The following is a 27,106-nucleotide window of genomic DNA, read 5'->3' as shown; positions in this document are numbered from 1 at the left end:
CTCATTTTTGCCTTCCTGTCATTTCATTCATTGTCCACTCTTTTGCATTCTTTTTCACTGATTTGTTTTATCATCTATTCCACCTAGGTAAAGCTGTCAAGCTCGGAAGTGGATCATCTCTAACCTCCTTAATTGCCTTTCTGCTCATCTAGGTACTGGTGTCCTCAAATCGTCCATTGCTGAAGTTCCTCGTTCTCCCATTACCTCATCAGTTCCTCCTGCAGGAAGAAACACTACGCTATCTCGCACCCGGGTTCCTGCTCATTCCACTCGTAATAGTGTTCGACCATTTTCTCCATCCAAGACATTCACCTCCTCACACAGCTCCAGCACACCTGGGGGTAATGGATTACTTACTTCCTTTATTCTTATTCTCTTATCCCCAACCTCAGGTTATCCTCTCCTGTCAGCACTCTCACGCTCTCGTCTGCAGCTGTGCATCTACAGAGGAAGACAAACTCATGGCTTTTGATTTAGCACATGATCTGTGTTTGAATGCATATAATAGATATTTGGATGCTTGCACCTTTTTCCTTCTCTTGCTCGATCTTCTGCTTCACCTCCTCTTACAGTCCATATGTTCTCCACGCTCTGCCACATGTGCTCGGTGTGTATTTCAAAGCTTTACCACGAGCACCAGTGGCGTCCCTTGGGTCAGGATCGTTAACATGATTTACGGTCCCTCTTGCTGGCCGGGTGGGAAGTCTGGCTGCAGCACTGGCCAGGACACACCACATTTTACACCGACCATGCCAAACCAAGCACTGTGCAGACAGTACAGCCGCCAAAGCCAGGCTCTTTTTCTTTCCCTCTCTGCATCTCTTTCTCTCCCAAACACACCTGCATACTTCCAGTCCCCAAACAGTTACAGATGAATAGAGAGTGAGAAATGTAAAGAGATAGAATTAATGTTTTGAAGTCATGGCATCTGCTAAACCACCATTTTATAACAGACATTTTTTTCCCTCCAACAGCCGATGGAGTGCATCATAGGGGCAATGCTCTTCCTAAACCTGTGGTGTGGTCCGAAGAGAAAACTGGTAAAGACAAACCAAGATAACTGCCTTTCAGCGTTCCTCACTCACTAACCTAAGAGGCACTGTTATGTCCCGTCCCACACAATCACACTGATCTGTGCTTTTGTCACAACCCTCTCGCGCTTTGTGATTTTTCAACGTGTCTGTCAGTGTGACGTTTTGTGTCTGATTGTGGTCTGTGTTGTCCAAAGTGTAAAGTCCTAGTAAGCTATACTTGACTGAGACTGAAGCCATATGATTCTCATTTTGGCTTATACCTCTTCACATTATTTAGTCTACTGCATATATGGACCTGCACACCAGGAGCTGGTTTGAATTAGTTTGAGAATAGCTTTCGCCTGCTTGTTGTGAAAGGTGAATGTGGTGTGCCCTTTTTGTGGTCAATCACATTGTTTCCATTCTTCCATGCAGGCTCAGTTAATTGGAGTAATTGAATACATCTCAAGTAGTAATGCAAACCACGTCTGGACCACATGTATTAATGGTGACGCGCCGCTCACTCCTTGTTGTTTGGAGCTGTTAAGAGAGGTTGTGCTTCAGTCCCATGTCACAGCTGGTGTGTGTTATTTCTGGAAACTTTGACAGTTTCAGAGGTCTTCAAGAAGTCACAAGGCTCTCTGGAAGCAACTCTACAGAAAAGAATATTTTTCTGCCACCTTGGCTTGCACACATACCTAAGCACAAAGCTCCTAATGACCATTTGTACCTTTTTCTAAGAGATGTTATGTACACGTGGTTCACCTTCCTCCCCCATGAAGTAAAAGTCATGCAACAAAATGTTATCTTAATCCCTAAGTACACCAAACAACATTCACAAAAGCTGCTACAGTTTGCTTTTGGCAGGAAGAGTGCGTCGTCAACATTTTTATAGAGCTTAGTTTCACATTGGCATTTCAACTTGAATTTGTTTCAAAGCTTTGCTTATAGTGGACTGCAGGTGTGTAATGGACAGTGTCCATCCATGAATCCCATCCATGAAACCTGAGTGTGTGTTGCAAAAGCAACAACCCCAGTGATGTGAGACACTGGTATGTATTTCAGTGGAAATATTTTTCTGGACTGAATCTAAATCTTTGTTTTGATTGCTTTAATTTAAGTGGTGCAAGTTATCTGACAGAAACCAGCGCTCACACCATTGCTGCTGTTTTACATCACAGAAGTCTGGGGCACAGAAACTCAACCTGCCGTTTGAGGGGTTTATTGTGTGACAGCAAACCAAACACACCTGCTGTAGAAACTGCACAACGCTGACCAGATCATATTATATACATTGTAGAGCTATTGTTGACATATATATTGTTGACATCACATCATATTACATTACATCACGATGGCCCTGATCCCAGTTCCTTCCCAGTTAACCATGACATCACTCCTTTGAGCTGTCAGTCCTTCACTTCACGTGCCCCTGTCTTTTGTATTTGTGTGTCTTGAGAATGGCATTTAAATTACAGCATCATCATATTGTGCGACCATGTGTGAGCATATGTTTGCCATTAGCTGTCAGTTATACCATGTGTGAGTCAGAGGCACTCCTAGAATGTGCCTCTTGGTGTTAATCAGTGAGACTTGTTGGCAGATGTTGTTTCAGTTTGTCTTGATAGCCTCAACTCTTCTCTTGGGAGCGAACGCCAGATATCACTGATTTATGCCGACAAGGGGGAGGTCGGCTCTGGAGAGGAAATAAATCCAAAAGCAATGTTTTTGAGGTGTTCTGGCCTCCACAATTGGACAACTACAGAATCATGTTGACAGAAGGACCATTAATGAATCTGTAAGATAAGGAAATGACAAATGGCGAAGGGAGTGGATGCTCTGGAAATGAAACTTGACAGTTAAAATGAATTGAAAATGGAAAATGGATCTAAGCAACTAAGATATGAGATGTGTAACGGAAACTTTGTGTGTCAAACCTCCCAGAGCGTGTCCACCTCCTCTAAGACATCACGACAAAGATTTGGGTAGATAATGCTTGTTCAACAACATTAAATCATAGCAGAGTTGGACTGTTAGTCGCTAAGGTGTTTTCATTACAGAGCCTTGCTCTCCCCTGCGATGACTTATCCAGGTCACCCAACCCAATTAATTTCTTTTGTTCATTAAAGCAGCTTAGAGTAAAACTATTTGGGTCTTCATCTCAGAGCTTGGCTTGATCTTTATTTTATTGTTTTCTCTGTGGTGCAGGAATTTGTGGAAATTAATTTTTTCACAGAAAGTGGTCAAAATCTTACAGTAGAGCAAAAGTTATTGGACCTGCTGCCTTACTTTCCTGTTTAGGATTCATGAAGGATTTTCAAATTCCTCAGTTATTCTTCAGGGGATTTTTGGGTGAGTGGTTAAAGCACTGGTTTATAGTTTCAAGGTTATTAAACACTAAAACCGACATGGTTTTCATTAGTCATAGACCATGGCAGTGCTCCGCGGCGGCACTTCACAAAGTATTTCACATGCAATCTGCTTGGCTTTTATGTGCTTTATTGTTGCTTGTTTTATGCCTGTGTTTGTACACTCATTTTTCAGCACACAGTATTGCTGCGGTCTTCTGCCCTGATGAATCTCTCCCGCTTTTTGGTTCTACAAAATTTGCATTCTTTAATTGTTGTTGCACTATTAAAATAATCAACACTTGTTTTCAGTGTTGTATCTCTTCGTCAGCGCCGTCAACCTGTTCTGTTTCAATGAGAATCTTAATCTGAAATGGACTCTTGTTTCCCACAATTCCCTGCAGTTCTGCGCCCCCCTACTGTCGACAAGAGACACAACATGGTGGGGGAACCTAGCAACCATGGTGAGGGCAACAGTGATGTCTGCACTGACCACTGAACACTGCTGCACCTTGTCCTGTATACTATTATCATCCACACAACAGCAAGGCCAGGAGAAGACTTGACTTGAGCTGCTTCTTAAGCCAGTGGTTCTCAAACTTTCCCCCATCCTTTACATACAGAAAATCTCTTTCCATTTGCCACACTGAAGTTAACAAAACAAGCTGTAATTTTATTGAAATATTATCAAAAGCATTACCAAAGACTTCCATCTTTTGTGCCAGTGAAAAAATGTTAAAAATGCAAGTTAAAGGCTTGACACCCGGAAAAATGTTTATTTTTTATTCTTGCTGAGAGTTAGATTGGCACTACTTTAATGGCTGTAAGCCAGGCTAGCCATTTCCTCCTCTTATCAGTCTTTTTGCTAAGATAACAGGCTGCTGGTTGTAGCTTCATATTTATCTCATCTAACTCTTGACAAGACGCTAATAAGCATATTTTCCAAAATGTCAACCAAAACCTTTTAAAGTTTCCCCAAACTGCCAGAGTCTGAAGACCCATAAGACACAGGGCTTATTTGTGGTTTTGACACCTTTTTTTGTATCGTTTTTTGTACCCTTTCGACATAATTGCCCAATGAGCACCACTTGTTTTTCCTTTCATCCTTGTTAAAAATCTGTTTATTTTTTAAATTACATCTCATTTTGTTGTCTGAACCTGGCTGAGCTCTACAGCTTTACAGCCTTGCTAGTGTGAAAGCCCTCTTGTTTATTTATTAGTCCCACATGAAGCCAATTTATTCAACGTTAGTTCCACTACACAGTTTTCCACAAGGTCAAGGGGGTCTTGGCTGGCTCTACACCCTCCATTACAGTTTGAGAACTGCTATCTTAGGTTATCTTCTGCAAATATAGTGCTTACAATTCAAAACCAGCTTATAATGAAACATACGCTGTAACAAAACAGCGTTCATCTTAACATTACAGCTCCTCTCAGCAGTCTTGTTGCTGCAGCTTTTTTCTGGACTTTCTGTATTTCCTCACTGTTCTTTTTGTCACTTGTTTCTCTCTCCCTCCCTTCTCACTGTCTCCACATAAGTGTACACTGTGCACAAAGCCAGCGTTTGTGTATGCGTGTGTGAATACGTGCATGGTTCTGAGCATCTGGGCATCTTTGGTCTCAGGAGAAGTATTTTGGCAGACCTTTTTCCCCTTTAAAGAGCACAAGAGATATTACTCAACAAGCAATCTCTAAACTTTCAGCAGCCAGGAAAAGGCCACGGAGTTGCTCAGTGTGGATGGCCAGAGCAGATGGATCACAACTGTGTATGATTCTGAGTCAGATGATGAGGGTGAAGAACTGATCTCTCCTCCTCCTCCTGCTTTCTGTCCTCAGATGAACCCATGGACCTGAAACAAGGAGACAAGGAGTCCATCTTGAAGTCATTCCCCCTGGTCACAGCCAAGCCTAAGCAAGAGCGCAGACAGCAGACAACCACCTCCGCCCCAGCAGTAAACAGTATAAGTAACAACTTTTAATGTATCAGGGAACTTCTCAGTATCATAACTACTTTCATACCTGCAGGCAAAACTGAGAACCTTCATGAGCGTGAGAAGTGTTTTGCCTTTTATTCTATGCATGCATGTGATAATAACCGGGAGATACTGGTAAGGCAGCTTGCAGGTGTGTGTAGTATTGAGATAAAGAAAGAGAGGAGGACATTTTGTGTGTAAGAACCAGACAAAGAGCCCAAGTGTGAGCAACAACAGGTGCTGGGCTGGCTGGTCGTTGACCTGGGTTAGAGCTGTAAAAATGAGGACAGAGAGAGCTGCCAAAGACTGCTGGCACATCAAACTAACTCCAACTCCTCTCTCCTGTTTCCTTTTCAGGCACCCGTTTTGACATAAATGAAAACTCCTCCATATTTAGGCCCTTGCCTTCGTCAGATGTGGACGTCATGGGCAAGAAGCGCTTTGTAGGTAAGACTTCATTAGGGCTGTTTTACATCTCCACTGCAGGCTTAAATTCTTCATTGTTGCATGAATGAACAAAATATTTTAAAAAAGGCAGCCCGTGTGGAAGAATAACGGCTGCTTTTATTGTACCTGTGCAGCTCCCCACGTGATCTACAAGACAGATAAGAAACCGTATGAGCCGTGCTCTATCACCTCCTCCCTCGCCTACTTCCCTGATGAGGAGGGCAGTGATCAGAATATTACTGGTCCTCCCCGAGTGCCTCCTTCTAACCTCACCGTGATGACTGTGGAGGGCTGCCCATCTTTTGTCATTCTGGACTGGCAAAAATCTGACAATGAAACCAGAGGTACAGTAAAATACAGACAAAAAGTTGACAGTATTTAAGAATGAAAGCCGTATCCTGTGATGCTCTTGCCCAACCCCTGCAATGTGCCATTTGACCATTTACCTGATAAAAATAGACAAAAAGAGTGAATTAATAAATTTCTTAACCCCCACTAAAGCTGACAATTAAACCCTTTATACCATTATTAGAAAGTGGTAACATTTAAATCATGTTTGGAGGCCTGTCAACATCACGCCTTAGCCCGAGGTCCTGCCTCCAGTTGTCATCATCAAAATATCTCACCCTGTTCAAAATTCATTTTAGAACTGTCACATTTATCAGATGAAGTAATGAGGTTGTGTAACGTGTAGCTGTTCACAGTTGAATTGTGAAATCTGTGTTATTAAAAAGCACATTATCATTTCTGGCTCCTTTTGTCAGAATATGAAGTTGTATCCACCGCTAAAGGACCAAATGGAGAGGAGGTGTCCGTACTCACCACCAACCAGACACACACAGCCGTGGAGAATCTCAAACCAGAGAGCAAGTATGTGACTCGGACAAATCATGTCATAGAAAAATGGGAAACGCTACCTTTTGACGTCTTTTTTTCTTTTATTCGTCCAGTTAGTCTGCTGCTCTTACTGAGTTTAGACACAAGCATTGTAAGGTTGTCCAAGGAAACCTTTTTCTTAAAGGTTCCCTGTGGAGTGTTTGGCCTCTAGGAGTGCTATGGAGCAGAGTTTCTGTAAGCTGGGCCCTGTTTTTGTTTGTCTCCCTTGGTAGGACAGGTGTCACTCAATTCCAATGATCAACAGCTCAATCAATCAATCTTTATTTATATAGCGCCAATTCATAACAGTGTTATCTCAAGACGCTTTCCATAAAGACCGGATCTAGACCAAACTCTTTACTTAAGAAAGAGAGACTCAACGATTCAGGAATTCAAAATGAAGGATTCAAGAATCCCCACATGAGCAAGCATCAGATATTATATTAGGTGGTGGTAACGTGACAAGAAAAACACTAATGCACCAACAAAGACCGTGAAGAAGAAGGCGTCTTGCTGGTAAACATGGATGTAAGGAAGCAAATGCATTCATTGTGTTTGTTTGACCAGAATATTCACATCACTTTTGTTCATGCTGAGGAAAACTCCAGAGGGCACCTTTAACAAATACTCAGTGCTTGACCTACTGGCTGATTACATTAGTAAGGTTCACTGTAGATCTCATCAGGAGAGGAGTATTGAATGACAAGCTGTTATTGTGCTACTTTTAAAGGTATCTTCAGATTCACTTGCACTCCCGCAGCCAGGCGGTGAGTCATGCTTGGTTTTGCACATACAAAACGACCAAAGAGACACAAAGGCTGTGAAACGTGGGCGGAGAGGGTCACTGAGTTTTTAATTAGATCTCAGCATCTGGAGTCTCAGAACTCACTAGAACCCTCCTCTGGGCTGGGTTTGCAAAGCCGACTATTGCCAGGACATCTGAACGCAGCACGTGGAATAACCATCAGCTCTGTGTGTGTGTGTGTGTGTGTGTAGTGTAGTGTGGTGTGGTGTGTGAGTGACCCATTCTTAGCTGTCCCAGTTCTGGAGCTGAGAAGAATTTAGTTTGAAAAAGTTTGGATTATGCCTTTTACTACCTTTTTTTTCTATTTTATTTCAGTTACGAATTCAAGGTAACGCCAAAGAATGAGCTGGGAACGGGACCCTCCAGTGATCCTGTGTCTTTTAGCACAGAATCAGGCAAGTTTTACATCTGATCCACTAAAGTCATACCAGAGGAAACTCCTCCTGATAAAACCTGATGTGTTTTCTCTGACAGAAGAGACCAATTAGTTGCATGCTGATGCCACTGTATATGTTACTAATTATCAGGCGGTTATCAGCATTGCTTTGAATCTCCGAAGGTGGGCTATTAGTCAGTTGTTAGGCTAATGATTTCAACATGGCACTGGGGTCTGACTGATTAAGACTCAAGGGTCTTGTTCGCTCACCAGAGGCTCATTTCTAACAGAGGCATATTATCCACCTGGTGATCAGAGCGCTCTGAACAAAGCTAAATTTGCATCAATTGTAACGCAGCTGAAGCACGGCCCTGTGTTGATCAGATGTTGTGTTTTTAAACTCAAAATGACAACACTGAGAGGGGAATGCTTTGCTAAACTGGCCTGCTGCCTTTGTGCAATCAAAGCGCAGCCTGCGGGGGCTGAACATTGTAAATACTGTGCCAAATGGGCTCTGATACAAGTCTGGGTTTGTCTACCACAATAAGTCAGGATGTCTTGCGAGTATGTGTTAATTCTAAGCTGTTTTGATGACGTCTTCATCTTCGCATTCATTGTAACTCTCTCTCACGTTTGCAGCGGATCCAAGAGTGAGCGAACATGTTTCTGGTGAATATCGTCTTTTTCTCCTCTATCAGTTTGTTCCAGCAAAATGAAGCTTTTTTAAAAAATCTTTAACCTAATGATGGATCATGGTTATAAGGATAAACAGAATGTTAAGCCTTTGCTTCTAATGATTTCCTCACAGGCAAAGACGCTATCTGGACTCAGTTCCCATTTAAATCCGATGCCTATTCCGAATGCAGTGGAAAGCAGTATGTGAAGAGAACTTGGTACCGAAAGTTTGTCGGCATCCAGCTCTGCAACTCCTTGAGATACAAGATCTACCTGAGTGACTCTCTGAATGGTACGTACAGACTGAAACGTCAGTGAACTTAGCAGCTGCTTAGGGCCCCCAGGGGCCACCTGCTTCTCCAAACCGTCCCCAGATAGCAAACTAGTTTGGTTGCTCACACACAATGACAAATAAAAGATATGTCACAGAAGAGAAATAAAAAAGAAATATTGCCACAACAGTACTGACATATATTTTAGTTAAATAACAATGTATGTAATTCAATGGATCTATTAATAAATGAAAGCAAAGAAACAAGTGAAGCACCTGAAAATGGGACTAATTAAATAGGCAACAAATTTGAAATGAAATCTTGAAAATGTACAAACTGTATAAAAACGAGTATCAATCAAGTATCAGTCTGAAGTATAACACTACACTTTTTAAACTGATAAAAACACCAAAATGTTCCTTTTTTTTTGGTAATGCACTGAGAGTCAAACTAATTATAGACTCAAACTTTTTCATGAACTTGTTCCTCTCCAGGAAAGTTCTACAACATTGGGGATCAGACGGGACACGGCGAGGACCACTGTCAATTTGTGGACTCTTTCCTGGATGGACGGACCGGCACTCAGATGTTTGCTGACCAGTTACCAAACCGGCCAGGTATTTTGGTCAGCCATGACCATTAACCATGGTGATCATTTCATGTCTTTAATGACACCGTCTCTTCTCCCTCCTGTGTGCGTTTGTACCAGGGTTTTTCAGAGCGTTGAGACAGGAACCTGTCAGCTTTGGAGAGATCGGAGGGAAGTCGCATATTACTTACGTGGGCTGGTACGAGTGTGGCACACCCATACCTGGGAAGTGGTAAGAGCCCGCGGGGCTGTCCAGGAAGGATGACTTCCCTGGTGGTGAGGAAGAAGACGACGCCTGACTAGGCCTGAAGGGAGGTGGGCCTTTCTTTCATGTTACCATGGACACTGTAGATGGGTCTGTCTGTTTGAACGCAGCCTTCTCTCCCAGGTATGAACCTGTAAAGGACTATTAGGTGTCACAAAACTCTATTGAGTGCATTTGTAACGTTGGTCTTAATTTCTGTATTTATCAAAAAAGTCACAACGGACGAGAGGAATGCAGGAGTTTGAGTGAACCAACATGTTGGATATACAGTAATCACAGAGAAAATGTTGGGAAGCTGGCTCCCAAAGTGTAATAACGTGTATGATACTATTTATCAAGGGGATTGTTATTGAATATTCTGCGTGTGCTCGGGCTTTTGAGATGAAAAAGTAAAAATTGTTCCTAATACTTGCATGTCAGTGAGCACACACATTGATCATTTGCATACAGAGAGATGCCAACCGTAGTTTGACTGTACATACAGGTACACACAGACATGCAGAATTGACCTTCTGCTGGCCCTAAGGGATTATTAGCAGTTGCAGTTTGCACATTATTAAACGTTTCTTCATATATGTATATGGTGTGAAATACAGTATGTATACCAGGGATCATATAGTTTAATACATTTCAGGTAAAAGACAAAACAGCTTTAGCCAAATTATTGATCTCTTGTCAGAAAGCCAAAGCTTGAGCCCAACGTTTCTATGGGGTCATTTGGAAACAAAAGATTTATGTATTATTATTATTTTTAATGCTTGTGCAGTCTTATCCTGTATTTTATAAAAGAATAAAATATATATAAAACGTTTGAATAAACTGATAGAACTTTAATATGGAAATAACATAAGCAAATGACATAATTTATGTTTTTGTTTTCAAATGTATTAAGTCTACATAAAGCTATAAATCATTGGAGAGAGAAAGCCAAGTTTTTCCGCATCTGTCATGACTGCAGTTTTTTTTTTTTTTGATGCACCATGTATGTTTTCAGCAATAAATGTTTTTAAATTTACTGATATTCATTTCCATTTGATGCCTTTTATGTTAAAAAAAAAAAAATCTCTCAGCAGCGAGCCTGGTTCTGTGCAAAGGTAACACAATCTGCCCGTCTCCCTGTTCCTTATGCAGTCTTTATGCTGACTTAAGTTGCTGGTAGCCACATTAGCTGTTAGCTTACACTGGTATTGATCTCTCTCAGTAAGAAAGCTAAAAGGCCAATTTACCCAATGTGTCAAACTGTTCCTCTCAGAGATGATGCATGGACATTTTTGTACTGAACTTTTGATCTCAATTGAATGAAATACATAAGAAAGGTACATGGGCTGTACATGTATGTCTTTTTGACCATTATGGATCTAACTGGATAGAATAGTGTATAATATACTGTTATATCCACTACAGTGGATAAACACTTCAAAAGAGGGTGACTTCAGTTTGGCAGACTAGGTGAAGGGCCACACTAAAAACACGTCCCTGAATCATCTTTAATAAAGCCTGTTCGCTCCATTCTTCTCACTCAGTGAGACAGTTTGACACGAAAGACCATCCACATATTCCCATGTCACATGTCCAAGCAAACCACAACCCACAGGCAGGACAACAAAAATAGGAATACCAGTATTACCACAGTTTTCCAAATCTTGGTGAGGGAGAGGAGGAAGAGAGAAGCCAGGACTTAACTGAGACATGAACTCAGAAACCACAGAGAGAGACGGTGAGTGTTGAGACAGCAAAACAACAGGGAGAAAGTCCATAGCAAAAGAAAAAGATAGAGAGGACTCCAGTTGGGTCTCAATCATTTATTAGGTTCAAGAAAAAAAAATGTTACAGTTTATACATAAACAACTAATCTCACTTGAAGGTGGAATTTGATTTATTAGTAAAAACCAGTGATAAGATAGAGGAATAGCGAGCTTTACTGGAGGTGATATTACAAGCTAAAGAAAAGAAGCCTTCTTCATGACACTGGGATCTAAACCTCCCATAAGCCATCACTTAGCTAGTGTTCCCAACATGGGGCAGTTTCATTGATTAATACCGACATGGTGGTGAAAATTGATCAAATAAAGAAAAACCAAACCAAACCAAACGACAAAGGGGTAACTTTTCATTTAGACAGTGTCTTGTAAATGCATCTATACAGAGTACACTCAGCACGGTTGAGCGGTTGAGCGGCTTGTCATTGACACATATGACGGCTGCGGATCTCACTTAAGAAAATGAAGCGTCACCATGAAAATAACACAGTTAACAGTTTGTGCAACAGCCTGTTTTGGTCTCCCAGGTGTGTGCATACAGACTGGTTACATTTTTACTATGACAGATACGAGAGGGCAGAGCAGACAGAAGGGGGGCGGTGACGGGAGAAGAGGGGAAAATAACACAAGGATCATCCACAAGGGTCAGAACAGAGTGGCGTGTTGGAGAGACGGCATACAAACACTAACCATCAGACTGGGGGGGGGAGGGGTTGCTTGTTTCATATTTGGACTTGATATTTGTACGAAGGGGGATGCAGAGCAGTAAACCATATTTCCTGCACCCACTCCAAACAGTTGGAGCCACAAATAGGGAAGGGGATTTGGGGGCTGTGAGGATCAGTAACATCCGCTATCCTCTCTTACCGGTATCCAGGGCCTGGCTGAGTGTAGCCCTGGCCATATGGGGGGCGGTTGCGGGCGTATGGGTTGGCAGCCCCTGGTGGAGGGGTGACGGTGCTGCCCGGAGGTGGGGTGTATCCAGGGCGGGGTTGGTACCCTGAGCCGGGCTGGGAGCTGGGCGGCAGGCTGTAGTTAGCAGGCTGGGAGGCCTGGGAGGTATAGTTTTGGGGAGGGAAGGCTCCTGGTGGATACTGTTGGGCTCCCTGAGCTGGATGGGGCTGCTGCTGGCCACCCTGGAAGCCTGGAGCTGGAGGTTGACCAGCCGGGGCCGGAGCCTGGGAGGAGGGAGGCGCGTAGTTCTGAAACTGCTGCTGCTGCGGCTGTGGTGGGCCGGGCTGAGGGGCTCCAGGCTGAGGGCTGTATCCTACAGAGAGAGGGAGCAAGAAAAGGAATCTCTTTAGTTTAGTTAGAGAAGATAGTCAACAACACAAAAGTTACCTATTTCACAATTAAAAAAAAAAATAATCCTGACCATTATTACTCTTACCAGAGTATTGCATACTGTACTGCTGCTGTGGCGGGGCACCTGGTTGCTGAGGCGGGTATCCACCTGGAGCCTGGTACTGCTGGTACACCTGACCTGCAGAGACAAGGACAAGCATTCCTCAGTACACAAGGAACTAAAAAATAAGATGTAATACCAATACGAGCCTTTATCCAGTACATCTATGGGCCCCATTCACACTTTGGAGTGTCTCGTATCCAAATAGAATCCAGATGCGATTTAATACACCTTCATTTACACTTGGCCACATGCATGTGTGTCTGCTGGCCAGCTCACAAATCTGGTTGTAATGCATCTTGGTTTTTAACGTAATTTGAATGTAACTGTAGCTGTATCAGAGGGGACGGATCCTGTAGAGGCTCCTCCACAGGCCTGAGAGTAGTTAACAGTTGGGAAGAGTGAAGATTACGTGCATTTCTTGGACAGACAGATGCATTTGCACCTTTTTAACATCTGGAATGAATGCAGTCGGTTGGCATATTCGTCTTAAGTGCTTCTTTGTTGCATTTGCTCAACTTATTGATATCAGATAGCTATCCAAGACCCGTGAAGTAAATAAGTGTAAATGGGCTCTGTATATTCACAGGAACACCTGTGCATCTGGACAGAATAACACAACTGCTTCGACGAAAACAGCTGCAAACACTTTGACACGACTATTTGTTTCTAAAAGCCCAATACCGACAGATATCTCCCTTTGGCACATTACAGTAAGAACTGGCTGCAATCTAGACAGCAGCATGCAGGTGCTCGAGTAGACATAAACACACAGACATAAGAAGTAAAGGACACTATCATTCAAAACAAAGGTTGGCACATGTATCCACTATTGACATACTATAGGCATACAGACGTATAATAATACCTCTCAGTCAAAGTTTCCTCTACACCAGACATGTCTATTTTTGCAGACACTAACTTCCTGTTGTACTTTTATTAACCATGACTTCAACAATCCACGCTTGCACATGTGGAAGATGGTAAGGAGAAACATGCCACACTTAGAGCAACATTTGAGCAGCTTGATGAGTAATGAGTTTTCCATAGAAAACATGAATGTTCAGAAAACATCCAAGGACCTGGCAAACTAGTGGTAAACTTAATGAATCTTACTCCTGCACCAGGGGTCACTGGTTTTTCAAGTGCTTGAAAGTGATGGCTTTCCACACTATGGTCGGGCTGATAGTACTGAACAAAGCAAAGCAGAAAAGCGACTGAAGTAAAGGTGGAGCGATTAAACAGCTCCAATATGAAGTTCTACAAACTATTGTTATCTGCAGAACTTAGCTCCAGTGGTAACACGAGGACATACGTCATCTTTGGGCGTCGCTAAACGGCTTCATAGGTCACAGGAGGCATCACTCTGTTTTGTTTTCACTGACCAAAATTATCAGAAACTTTGCTAAGCTTGCTCAGCAGTAGCGAGAGGTATCACTTGTTTTGTGTTGAGTATTTTTTGTGGTGCCAATATGTATATGTTAACGAGTGTAATTTTCAGGCCGTGTCCGTGTGTGGTCGGCGCATCATTATTATAAGAGCCTTTAAAAATCCACTATCGGTCGACCTCTACTATGAACTATCATATTACTTTGTACAATCAGAGAACCCCAATCCACCCAGAAATAACTTAGTCTTATTTTGTATCCAATAATTCGAAACATTAAAAGTAGCACATGTGGTAGACAAACAATTCATTGTGTTTATTGTGCGCAAATTGACTTTCCAGCCGAGCCCCAATGAACCAGCAGTCGGAAAACAACTCATTTTCCTTTGTATTGATCGGGGAGACACCTGACAACTAAATATTTAGCTACAAACAGTGCACCCCTATAGTGTCTTTTTATTAGCACTGAGGTGATGTGGCAACCATCTGTTATCCCACAAACTACACCTTTAACATGAACACCACAGTCTTCATTGTGTAAGAAGGCATGTGTGTTAAATTGGCTTCCTCTCCCCGTTCCCCCAGTCTGTAACTCATCATGAGTGTTATGCAAGAGTGATGGAAGGGTGCGTGGCTGTCAGACCCCTTTAGCCGGGAGAGTTCATCTCACTCCGGTGTAGCCAGGATGTAAGCTATGAGCCTGCTGAGCGCTCAGGAGACAAACAAATGGCCGGGGGCTCGCTGAAGACAAAGCAACATTGCTTCAGGAGAACAACCCCAAGATGGGAAAACAATGTTTATTGGAACAAAGAAGCAGCTGGCTGCGGCTCTTCTGACCTCTATCAATGCCTCAAGGAGGAGTCATGAGAACAAGGTCCTATTTTTAAATAAACATTTCACACCAAACATACGTCTGCCCATCTGATAAAGAGTCTCACGCAAAGCGTCTGAGCTGTTGCTACATACACATGTGTTTACAGTTTCTTTCTCTCTTGCGCAGATGTAAATTATTGCCAAAGGGTCTATCAGCATCTGACAGACAACAGGTTGAAATCTTTACCATGTTCTTATGGATCTTGTTAGTGGCATTCTTATAGTAACAAGCAATCCAAGCTTGCATTAAAATGCACCTTAAGGCCGCCTTTAAAAGGCCACACATGCTCGGTTGGCATCCAAACTCGTGTATCACCCCTCTATAAATTCTCGTGCATGACTGGCGGTTTTGATTTGTCTTGAGGCACTCATACTGACAAACAGTCAGTAACCACACATGGCAATTATGTGAGGACGAAGAGTGAGGAAAGGGAGAGGAGAGTGGAGAGAGGAGGCTGGGCAGAATCTAGTTTAATGCCTTTGTGTGCCAACCATCTGCAGCACTGGAAGTAAAAAAAAAGAGATGAAGAAGGGAACCTGTAAGGAACACGAGGAGCGAATAGTTGCCACGTTGGGCTTGGAGATGTACCCAACAACCTGCAAACATGGTATCCAACAGGAACTGGCAATGTGTTTAATAGCAATACTAACGCTGATCTTTGTGAAGATATCATCTTCGAACTTGTCTCCCTCCACAGGGAGACCAAAGTGCAACTTCAGGTGCAGAAGAAACATCCTGGTAGGAAGCTGGTAGGCTTGCTGAGCACAGGGGATTTAGCTGAATCTTAGTGTTACATTAATGGGCAGTCAGTCCACTGAATGTCTCTTTTAGTGCCAACTTTTTTTGTCTGACAAGCCCCAAGCTCCATCATCACAACACCTGTCTTGTTCCAAATGTGTTTTTGAGGAACTGATATTGAATTAGATGTTATTTATTATTATTTACTATATAAATGGTTATATTACAATATTTATTTTGTACAAAACAGTGATCCCGAAATTATCAGTCTCTCTTTTTTCTGCTTTTAGTGCGTTTTGTCTGCGTTTGTACTACTACTACTACCTTAGAGTGTCAGACACTGAACGTTTCAACCTTTTGTGTATGGATGTCTTAATCAAAGTTTTTTTGCCACCAATTTAGATCCAGGTCCTTTAGTACTGGATAACTAGTCTGATCTGCAACTCCTGAAATTGGCCCTGATCAGTTGGGGACATCTCTGCTTTTATTACTTTTAAATAACTGGTCTGCCCACTTGTTGAGTAGTTTTCACAGACTTTCAGTTTCAACACATTGTGTTAAGACATATTTGTTATTGTGACGCTGAATTTAGATAAAATTCGCCTGACAGCCAGTTGTAATCCTACTTGTGTGTTTATTTTCTACTTCTATTTGTTTTTCTGTTATTAATTTCTTTAACAAAACTCATAATTTCATGTTTTTCTCTCCACAAGTGGTTAGGAATCACTATTCTGGCACATGCAAAAAACATTTTTAAAAAAACAACATGTAGTATAATTCAGATTCAAAATGGGCAATTTTTTACTATTACTCAACAATAACAATTCCACAACAACGTGCTATTTCATTCCTTTCAGCTCGGCAAGGCTGCCAATTAACGCCCCCATGCAGTGCTTTGACAGATTGGCAGACCTCCATTAGCACATCTAAAGTCTAGAAAACCAGTCAGAATCCAACATCATATCAGCAAGAACAAGTTACTTATTAGACATAACTGTTGTTTTCACTAGTCCTGGTGTTATTGAAAGAAAAGAAAGAACCACAGACAGCAGATGTAAATTATTAGCTGAGCTGGCTAACGCAGTGGCTGAATAAATATTTCAATATCAATTAAAATCTTATTTCGCCCCATGGATGCGCCCTGCAACTCCAACCAAGCCAAACCACAGAACCACCAGTTAAATGGAAGTAGCCATAACACATCTGTGCTGAGCTTCAGTGTTGCAGGTGTGATGAGGAGTCTGGGGGCAAGTTACTGCTCTCACAGGGTGCAACAGAAGGCATCTCCTTTGCTCCAGTGGGCTCTTCACTCAGACAGGCCAAACCGCAAGCTTAAAAACAATCCAATCCAGTTCGACAATGTGATTAAAACAATACGGTATGTTTAGCCCCAGTGGCTGCACCTCCCTGGACTTTCCTTCACAACAACAGGAGAAATAATTCCCCACTGTTACGTGATACACTTGGATAAAGAATATCCACAAGCAAGATCGGCACACAAGACCACCTCCGCCCCTAAAGTGAGTCCCAAAGTCGTACTGTGCTGAGAAAGTTACGTTTAAAAAGTTTTGTTTGTTTTGCTAAAATCCTGCCTGATGTTTTGTTAATTTATCTTCATCTAGGTCTTGGGTTTAGGCCCAACATGTCCGTGTCAAATATCTCCCACAGACGAGAACAGTGATAACGTCTCTGCTGAGTCTGATGAACCCTGATTCCATATGTACTCTTGTTTACACAGCGCTGATTAAGATCCCTCAGCGGTGAGGCTCAGATCCATTTTGTTGTTGAAGCAGCAGAATGAGAAATGATTCCCTAAAGAACAAGCATTTCCTTACAGTACGTGCTAATACGTGTTAATCTGCAAACTTCGGTAGATTTAATTGGTTTAAAAATATATGGTACATTCATCATATCTACTATCCTCCTCTAGTTGCTCCTTTGTTTATAATAATTTGCATTGATTTTCTTGGTTTCCTTGAGTTTGCTCTACTCATATCAAAACTATGTTCTTCCACTTTCACTAATATTTCACCTAATCCTATGGCTGGCAGACTCAAAGAGATACTGTCTCTGACCCAATGAGGACTAAAAAGAAGGTAAACGCAGCACTAACACAGTGGTAGTAGAAAAAGGTTCAGCGCATGCTTTGATCTTTGTCTGTCATACTGAATTAAACATGAATAAGTAATTGTTTTCAGGTTGGGCGCCGACTGGCACGGCATGAAATTACATCTCACATACAGTAGGACAACTGTGGCTGTGGCAGTGGCTGCATGTTTTTGGAGTAAATCCTTGAGTCACAGTTATGAAGAAAAGGACCTGTGAAAATCTACAGTGCTGTATGTGCATGACCACAGCTGAGACAGGACTGAACTCATATGAACAACATAATAAAAACTGCAGTTTGGAGTGTCCATGCTTTAATAGGTTTTTTTTGTGTGTCATAAATGTTATTTTTATAGTTTTCTATGGACTACAGGGGAAGTCAGCAGCTGGCGGGGTGAATGTAAAGGACTCCGGGCGCGCGCAGCATTTTTGGTACCATTTCTTCAATAAATTGTCAGTCATGTTTTACTTTGCGTATTTCAGTTTTTTGCCCATTTGACCAATGGATTTCCTCTTTTGGATCATAAAACTAAATTTGATTACATTTTGATTAATTCCACACAAATCTTCACATTAAAAAAATGAAACTGATGACCTTGTGAATTATGGCAAAAGCTTGAGAGGGGAGTAACATAACTTTATGTGGTGGCGGTTACGTCTACTGCAAGAATCAATACTAATAATTATGCCAAATGTTTTCAAGATGAATTACCTGGCCTGCACATCAAATCATACCAGCTAAAACTCACCAGCAGATATATTTCTAACATTAGTTTTATAAGATCCAAGGAAAATCTACTCTTTGGAAAACAGAAGAAGTTGGATCTGTAGTTTAGGGCAATATTCAAACTCACTTACCAGGGGGTGACATTTTTACGAGGCTATTTTGGTGGTAATGTTGGAAAAAAATCTCATATAACAGCAACATGGTAAAAGAAATTGTAATTGCTTTGCCACCCATACTGCAAGGCTATTGTGTATTGTTTGTAACACAGACGCCGATCGGAGTAAGTGTGTTCACCAATTATGCTGTATTAAATATGGCATGTGTGTATCTGGGCTTTCTTGGCAATACAGCAGCCATGCGTGCACATGTCTCACCATCCATGCCAGGTTGGGGTGCCTGCTGTACTCCAGCATAGGGAGCCTGTGGTTGGGGGGGTACTCCTGGCTGAGGGGCTGCGGACGAGGAGGAGGCAATGCTGTCAGGGGTTCCTGAGCGCTCCTCTGGTGCCCCAGCAGGGGGCGCTACACCAACGGCACAGACGGAAACACACGTGAGTTCTTTACACTGCAACAACACAAACTCTTATAATCAGCGTCTTCCCCTTTTTTGCGGCTGGACATTGTGCAGTACCTGGCGCCTGGTCCTCGCTCAGGCCAAAAGCAGAGATGACATTCTTGTTGACCTCGTCCTGGTTTTTTAACGGGTCGAAGGCTGACATGCTGGCTGCGCTGACTGGAGTGACCTGTTTCACTGTGGTGTCTGCTGCCATCACTTTGCCTTCACGTCCATCCACTGATTCTAGAAACACGACCACAGAATGTTTAAGAAACGGCAGAGACTAAGACAAAACGTGGCAATAATTTTGTGCTAGTTTGACTCGGCTATAAGAAAAAACATCTGTTATCAAATCATTGACACAGACGAGTAGTACGAGAGAAATGGGCATTAAAGTGTGCTTCTCCAATCGGTGGTTGTTCAAAATGATCCCTGCCCAAGCCTCATGAAAGACTTCGATTATACTCCAGCCTTTGACTCAAAAAAACGAATCCACCTGTTTGTCTCAGCATGATGCCAGACTGCAAACTACAGATCATCTGTGTTTATTTCAGTCCTTCATTCTTGCCAAATACAAAAATGAATACGCACTTGTTCAGGAGAGGGCAGAATTTTAGAAATATGCATAAAGTTACAGCTCACAGTAAATTACAAACAGCAGTGGAAAGTCAGTTTTGGTATAGCACGTACTACAATATTGTTACATGACCGCATGTTCCTCGCATAAATTACTTGGACACAGTATGAGGACAATGAAAGGGCGTCTTCCTGCTTAAGAAGCGCGTATGCCTGTGGGCATGTGTGACCACAGTCAAATTAGACCAGTACGTACGCAAAACTAAACCTACAAATGTAGTGTATAATTCCAGACAAATCTTCATATGAAAACAAGTTATTAAATTATTTTAACAATGACTGACCCATATAAACTGTCTCAGTCTGGTGCAAGAATCCCTGTGGGACCAATACAGACATCTTATGATTCTGGCAGCGAGCATATGGAACGTGAAGTTTTTTTAATATGGAATATGAGCAGGTTTTATTTGTTAAGGAGCCCGAGTGTGATGCCCTTCAGTGGGACTAAGAGACCTAAGAGACAAGGTTTGTTATCTTAAATGTAATCTTAAAGAGAAATCAAACCACTGGACTGTGTGTGAATGTGTGATTACCCATGGCACATGTTCACAAACTGATCCGTCTATAATACATATAAATGTGATAGAATTGTAAATACATTTCTAATGTAAAATCTCAGTTTGGTGCACAATTGTGTGAGTGTTTTTTAATCAATCAGGAGACACTGATTTCTCAGGTTACAACAGTTCAAAAGAGCAGAACACACACTCAAAGATTGAAATGACTCAGGAAACATGTAAGAAAACATGTATTATAGAAAGAGAGATATTGGAGTTTTGAGGCCAATACTGATATTTGTGATCGATATTTTATAAAAATAAAATAAAAATACGACAAACAAAGAATCTCGACAAGGATCTCTGAGATTTGTTATTTCAAAGAATTGTGACCAAGACATATACTAAGTAGGACATTTTATAGCTGAAAAATCTACTTGTTAATGCTCTATACTGCAGTTACAGCAAGTGTAGGTGTGTGTGGGGGCCTTACCACTGTCTGGTGCTGTAGCAGCCAGACCAGGCTCTGTGGGGGGCTCCAGGCTATCAAGGAGGTTGTTGACTTTATTCCTGAGCTCAATGAGCTCCCTGCGCAGGTACTTCACCTGACTAGACTCCAAAGGCCGCGGCTGACCATTGACTGCAGGTAATGAGAGACGAAGAGAAAGGACACAAGTGAGCGAACTAAGTAAACCTTATTTGTTTGAGGTATGTTACTGAGCAAAGTCAAACATTTCTCCATCTTTGCACAGCTGACTTTGTGTGCGAAACCTCAAGGTGGATGATGGATAGAACTTGGCTCCTGATCTCTTTTACAGAAGACTGCACTCCTCTAAGTGAGTACCTTTAATAAGGGGGCATTTTTGCACATTGCTGGATCTGGATCTCATTAATAAGGATAATTTCCCTCTTAGGTCAATGCTGTCTTCAGTTTGAACTGCTTGTTGACATAGATCACGGTCTAGACCTGAATTAATGTCTTGAGTTTGTAGGAATATCTGGTTCGGACGGTACAGAAATGTGTCAACAGCACAGCAGATGGTGAACGTGATTGTCGAGGACTAACAGCTGAAAACACACTGTTACCATAGGGAGACATGTGAACTTTACATTGAGGCAAATGTTGTTGGTTATATACACCCATGAAAAGCCAAAGACACGCTGTGCTGTCCTCTCTGAGTAGACTGAAAATGTTCACTGGTAAATAAAATTATTAACAGGTAAATGCAAAGTCAAAATGCACATTAGGTAATTAGCACCAACAGAACTGTATCACACAGCAACACCTGCTACTGTGCGATACACTACAGTAGCAGATGTTGTCAACACTGTCAATTATGAATGATGATGACTCTGAATACCTGGGATTACATCAGATCTTCTATCACATGAATGAATCCACAGAGTCTTTACAATAGCAGCTAGGCTGACAGCCTCATCATCACAGCCTGCCAACTACACATTTAACTGACTGATGGAGCAGAGGAATACTGGAAATAAGGGCAGTGATTCATCAAGCTTAGCTAATGAAGTAAAATTAAAAACAATCAAACCAACAGTCAATAATTTCACTGTCAATCAGCAGGAAATACAGGCACCTGCACCACACAGTCGACTCAACCTTCTTTCAACTTTTAGTGTCCAACTACAAATTAAATGAGGAGTGAAATTTCCATTGCAAAGAGAATGAATGCCAGAGTGGAGTTCGCCAGACATTCCTTTCTCTGAAAAGTTTCTCTGTTTGAGTGGATAATGCTGAACAGAGATGTTAGGGGTCATGAGGCTCTGCGCTGAGACACAGGCTGCCACGAGACTCCAGCTTCCAGCTCCTCTCTCGCTCGCGCTGAACGCCGACACATGTACGAGAATATCCGTTCCACGTGAGGTCATGACGTGTAATGATGAGCCAGGACTCATTGACTGGCAGGATTTTTTTTTTTGTTTTGTTAAAGAAAAAAACCTACAGCTCCCTGGCTAATAATAGCAGCAATAGGACGGACTGACTGGTGGGGAAACAGCATCATGTTTAGTCTGTCATTACAGACTGAAGAATGAGTTTGTCACCCTGTATTTCTAACTGTGTGCGAGTTGTGTTTCAAATCTAGAGGTGTAGATGATTATTTCTGTAAAAGATGCAAAACCATTGTGTGGCGAAGATTTTTGTCCACAGCTGATAGAAATGTTCTATAGACTCAATACCTTTAAGTTTGACTATTATTTATGCCTATATTCCCATACTGATGCATCGCTATTACAACTTTAATTCGTGGAAGGAAGGAGAGAGCTCTAAGAGAAAATGTTTTTAAATCAAACGGCTGAACAGTGGGAAACAATCCTTCCTTTAAATGAATTACATTTACAGGAAATGAATAATTCATGAAGATTAACAAAAACACGTGTAATGTAGAAATGGCCTGCCAGGAGGTATTGTTGGTGTATTTCGACACTTACAGATTCAGCTTTTGTTGTGTATATGGCCTTATAAGGGCATGTTTTGTTTTGCCAAGACTGAAAGGAACGTGTCCCAGATACAATTCAATATCAGCTAGGATCAGCTCCCGCCCACCCGCCAGGGCCTTTCAAAAGATACACTGGATGGATGAATAGATGGGTGGAATGACTACACGTCTCTATTAACTTAGCTTTTATGCCCACAAATTTTTACCAAAACTTAATCCATCTATCAGATTTTTTCCACAAAATAGAAAAAAAAACCCACTAATAGGCTAAACGGAACATACTGACTGAGTAGCGACACATTTATTGTTTGTTACTGTCTGGAAAAAAATCCAGTTTCTGTCAAGGTTTAGTGATCATAAGAGAAGGAAAACACCATAAAGCTGCACATATATGCTGTGTGGTTAATGGGCTTGCCTTGCTATTCAATAGTATTGCTATTCAATGAACAATGTAAAGCGTCCTTGGGTTTCTTGAAAGGCACTATATAAATAAAAAGTTATTATTACTATTAAATCATATTCTAGTTCAAGTAATGATCGGTTAATAATTAATTCAAGTGCTGTATGTAATTTCGGTAAAATCCCAGATTTGTATGTGTTTTTACGTTTGCAAATTAATTCCCCGCTGACCTACACCTGAAGTCACATATCTACAGGCCTACTGAATGTGGACTTAGCTTACCCAGGACATATTTAAGATTAAGATTCATGTGCCTTTGTGAATACATCCATCTATTGCCTGTCACTTTGTTTGTTTGCTGCACCAGAGCTTAGAAACACATAGAAACTCCACCCTAAATTAGTCAGAAGGGAGTGCAGACAACTTTCCTTTGGACAGAGAAGAGCTGAGTTTTGTTGTGCGATACACATGCTGGACTGCCCTCCAGTGACTGGTTGCCGCAACAGCTGGTGTGAAACATCTCGGTCTAGATTTTATCAAGATGACGCTATCACATGATTTAAACATGACTTTAAACATCCAAAGACTTGAGATTTGGATTCCTCAAGGTGAAATTCACTTGTATGGCTGTGTACAGAAACTCCTCTCACGTCTTACCAAACAAAGTCAGTTTGAGTATTCTACTACACTGGATGGCGAAGGAGAGGTCAGAGCTGTCAAATATGGTGATGAGGTCATCATCTAGAAAAAGGGAGAAGAGAGACCAGATGATTTACTGTGAGGGAAACGATCTCTATCAAACAAATTATGCTATGTTCTCAAAAAAATAACATTATTCCCTATAAGTATATGACCTGTATTTTATATCACTATTATAAACTACACACTAGTTCATGGTAAATAAACTGGCCTGAGGAAAACGTACAGTCAATATTAACACTTTCACCCTTCAGACCAGTTAGGTCTGCGTCCTGACTCACCTTCATCCTTGTATTTGATGGTAACCTCGTCGTTACTCTGCAGCTTTCCCCTGAAGACACGCTGCATCATTAGCACTAGCTCATCATAAGTAATGTCTTCATTATGGATAGGGATGCGTCTGATGTCATCGCCCAACTGGGCTTTGATGATCAGCTTCCCGCTCAGGTCCAGCTGGCCGTTCATGGTGCCGTCCGACCTCTTCTGCTCCCACCACTGGACAGGGTCAGAGGAGAGGCGGTTTTAAAAACAACCAACAAATCAACATGCCAATTGTCCTAGCTCTCCTTATCTCTCTGTTAATGCTAATTAGCACCCATTTGAATTTTAATCCAGAACCATGACATATTAGCGACAGCTGGGCTGGACTAACCTTCATCACATGTTTACTATTACAGAAGAAAAGTTATCAGTCATAAAACTGGTTAAGGAGGTCATGAATAACTCAAGTCATCAACAGCCTCAAGGCGGCTGACTATACTGACAGTACTGCAAGTGATAGTCGTTACACACTGCAATGCTAGAAACATGCCGCACCCAACTAGGACTGCAACATTATAGCTCAAATAATGACATCATTTTGCTCAGTATTAAAAGATTTCAATTATTTACAGTTACATGTACATCCATCTTCGGAATAAAATAGGTCCTCATACATTAAATAAAATAAGAACATCAAAAAGCATTTATCATGTAGTTGAACTCAGACCTCAGGACTGTAAGTAGTAGTAAGTGTAGTCGTGGGTTTGCCGTGAAAATCACATTAACAAGCACAATGGGATAACATTCAAATTAGCAGTTCCTCTTTGCTGTAACTCAGCTTTTCCTTAAAACTGATCACAGTGATCACAAACTACAAAGGGGATAGCTTGGATGGATTACAACGGATTTAATCATACAGTCTCCCTCCATCCACAACAATTAGACTATCTTCCTATACAGATTATAATCTAATTAATTATAGTCACAGAAACAATCCAATCAATAATGTGCCCATTCACTTGAACTACAGAGTCTAAGGGTCACACATCACCCAGTGAGGTGGCAAATCTGTGCTGCTGCTGCAAAACCCCTGACAAGACTTTGACCCAAATTGCCCATCAGTTTGATAAGATAATCAAAGCTTCGAACTAGTCAGAAATAAAATGCAATCATTTGTATGCTGGACAGGTGAATCTCCCAGATTTTGATGTTGTGTGCAATCCATGTATTTGCAGTGTAACTCTTACCTTACATCTTACACACAATCAGATAAATGTTCCTCGACAGTCTGTGTTCATTTGACGCCTCAAATTGATCGTGTGTAGTCACCAGGTGGATCTACTACGATGTAACCTGCTGATTTTCCAGGCTGCACAACATACAGCTGTGAATCTAATTCCAATTTAATGCTGCGGCTTTTGCTGTGCTCGCCAGATGAATAATTGGCTGGATGCTAGGGATTGTGCGGTAGCTAACCTTTAGCACACAGTTATGTTAAACTGGGGCAACAGCAGACTGATTTCCACCGAGTTTAGCTCCACCACATTAACGGTTGATTGCTCAGAATTAAACCTTTAAAATGGCATTGTTAAATAGCAGGTCGAGCTGAGGCTGATAGTAAAACACGCTCAATCGCAGAGTCATCTGTCAGTGGCCCATAAACAGCAGCAGTCACTGCTAACGTTTGCTAGGCCGTTTCTCCATTACTGGGTCAGTGATCATTTAACTGTGTGTGCGCAGGTAAAGAGCAGTAATGTAGTTAATCCACCATTACCGTTATGTAGCTTCGTGCTTTGCAGTAAAATAACCTGTTTTAGTTTCACTTTATCGGCAAAAATCGGTTTCCTGAGCATCTTATATTAGCTTCCCTTAAACCCCATTCAGAGCTAGTTTAAGAACACATTCTTTACCTGATAATGACTCGGCTTTACCGTTATTAAAATCAGAATAGCTCAGTTGTGGATCTTTTCGCTAGTAACTTCTTATGAATCAGCCTCGACACCTGTTTGGGCGAGCTAGCTTAGCGGTTAGCTCCCCTGCTAAGCGAACGTAACGTCAGCTGCTAACTAGCATGCTAGGCGGTTAGCTTACAAGCTAGCAACACACCACTCAGAAAGGGAGAGCCCAGGAGCTGCTGTGTGGTTAAAAGTGAGTCATACTACAGCTGGAGCCCAAACAAAGGAACGTCTTTTACCTGAATCAGACGACCTGACCACGCTGTGTTTCACTGGTTCCCCCAAACCGTGAAAATCAAATCTGTTAGCTAGCCTAGCTAGACCCGGGTGGCAGCATCAGGAAGTGTCCTCCAAACTGTCAACGTCACGCTGTACGTGGCACTCGTTGTGCGGAGCCACAGACCATCTGGAGCAAAGTGCGATGAGGTTGACTCACCTAATGGTCAGGATGATCAAACAGCGAACGCCACAAGCTGAAGAGCATTCAGTTTATTTTTCTTTTTTATTTGGTTTACAATGCAAACTCGTATTCATGAAGACAGACTTGATAAACTGGCCTCCTGGTGCAGAATGAGAAAACCTCAAAACATAATGGTGCAAGCAGATATTGTGATTATTTTTTTACTGACTTAGATGCATTCTGAAAAAAAAAAAAAAAAGATATTGTGAGAGGTATTCTTAATGAAGGAGACAAAATCAGCACATCTGCAGCAAAGGCAAACCTAGTTCCTTTTACACACACTTTAGCAATCGCTAAGCAAAATGTATATGTGGGAACAGTCATGCCTTCTCTGATCTGTAAGTATGAACACTTGTGCATCTATGCTGCTCACATCATGGCAACATTTTTAGAGAGATGAAAATGACGTCCTGGTCCTAAATAACCTATTTCTCTATTTTGTAAAAAGCTGTAGTCTTGACCCAGTGATGAGCAGGGCACAAGGTGTTTTATTGTCATGTCATATTTATGGATGTTGCTTTCACGCTACTCTTGACTGTGTGTACTAG

At 41.7% G+C, this 27,106-nt stretch overlaps 2 protein-coding genes across 2 annotated transcripts in view; one reads left to right on the top strand and one right to left on the bottom strand.

Moving 5' to 3' along the window:
* Positions 1-10,635, top strand: part of LOC139208081 (target of Nesh-SH3) — a 28,481-nt gene extending 17,846 nt beyond the window's left edge. Inside the window, exons 10-21 of the mRNA XM_070837640.1 lie at positions 153-341; positions 975-1,040; positions 3,766-3,825; positions 5,198-5,326; positions 5,692-5,781; positions 5,916-6,125; positions 6,546-6,651; positions 7,778-7,857; positions 8,478-8,507; positions 8,647-8,805; positions 9,280-9,402; positions 9,495-10,635. Of these exons, the coding sequence (XP_070693741.1) occupies positions 153-341; positions 975-1,040; positions 3,766-3,825; positions 5,198-5,326; positions 5,692-5,781; positions 5,916-6,125; positions 6,546-6,651; positions 7,778-7,857; positions 8,478-8,507; positions 8,647-8,805; positions 9,280-9,402; positions 9,495-9,610 (1,358 nt within the window). The 3' untranslated portion in view covers positions 9,611-10,635. The remainder of the gene's footprint in view (positions 1-152; positions 342-974; positions 1,041-3,765; positions 3,826-5,197; positions 5,327-5,691; positions 5,782-5,915; positions 6,126-6,545; positions 6,652-7,777; positions 7,858-8,477; positions 8,508-8,646; positions 8,806-9,279; positions 9,403-9,494) is intronic.
* A 791-nt stretch (positions 10,636-11,426) lies between these two features.
* Positions 11,427-26,484, bottom strand: tfg (trafficking from ER to golgi regulator). Its single transcript, XM_070837645.1, has 8 exons — positions 26,338-26,484; positions 24,164-24,377; positions 23,841-23,924; positions 20,818-20,964; positions 19,267-19,434; positions 19,011-19,157; positions 12,790-12,882; positions 11,427-12,666 (listed from the first exon to the last, which is right to left on the bottom strand). The coding sequence occupies exons 2-8, from the start codon at positions 24,345-24,347 to the stop codon at positions 12,263-12,265; spliced, it is 1,227 nt and encodes a 408-aa protein (XP_070693746.1). The 5' UTR covers positions 24,348-24,377; positions 26,338-26,484; the 3' UTR covers positions 11,427-12,262.
* Between the last annotated feature and the right edge of the window lie 622 nt (positions 26,485-27,106).

This window comes from Pempheris klunzingeri, chromosome 10 (genome assembly GCF_042242105.1).
Source record: "Pempheris klunzingeri isolate RE-2024b chromosome 10, fPemKlu1.hap1, whole genome shotgun sequence".
Taxonomy (NCBI): Eukaryota; Metazoa; Chordata; class Actinopteri; order Acropomatiformes; family Pempheridae; genus Pempheris; species Pempheris klunzingeri.
The sequence above is the reverse complement of the archived record's forward strand: the minus strand, read 5'-3'. Positions and strand labels throughout refer to the sequence as shown.

Bases quoted from the DNA above. Each gene is read 5' to 3' on its own strand.
- tfg (XM_070837645.1), bottom strand. From the start codon at position 24,347: ATGAACGGCCAGCTGGACCTGAGCGGGAAGCTGATCATCAAAGCCCAG. The intron at 20,965-23,840 runs GTAAGACGTGAG...CATTACCTGCAG, and splicing joins ACTCAAACTGACTTTGTTTG to TCAATGGTCAGCCGCGGCCT. The intron at 19,435-20,817 runs GTAAGGCCCCCA...TCGTGTTTCTAG, and splicing joins TGCTACAGCACCAGACAGTG to AATCAGTGGATGGACGTGAA.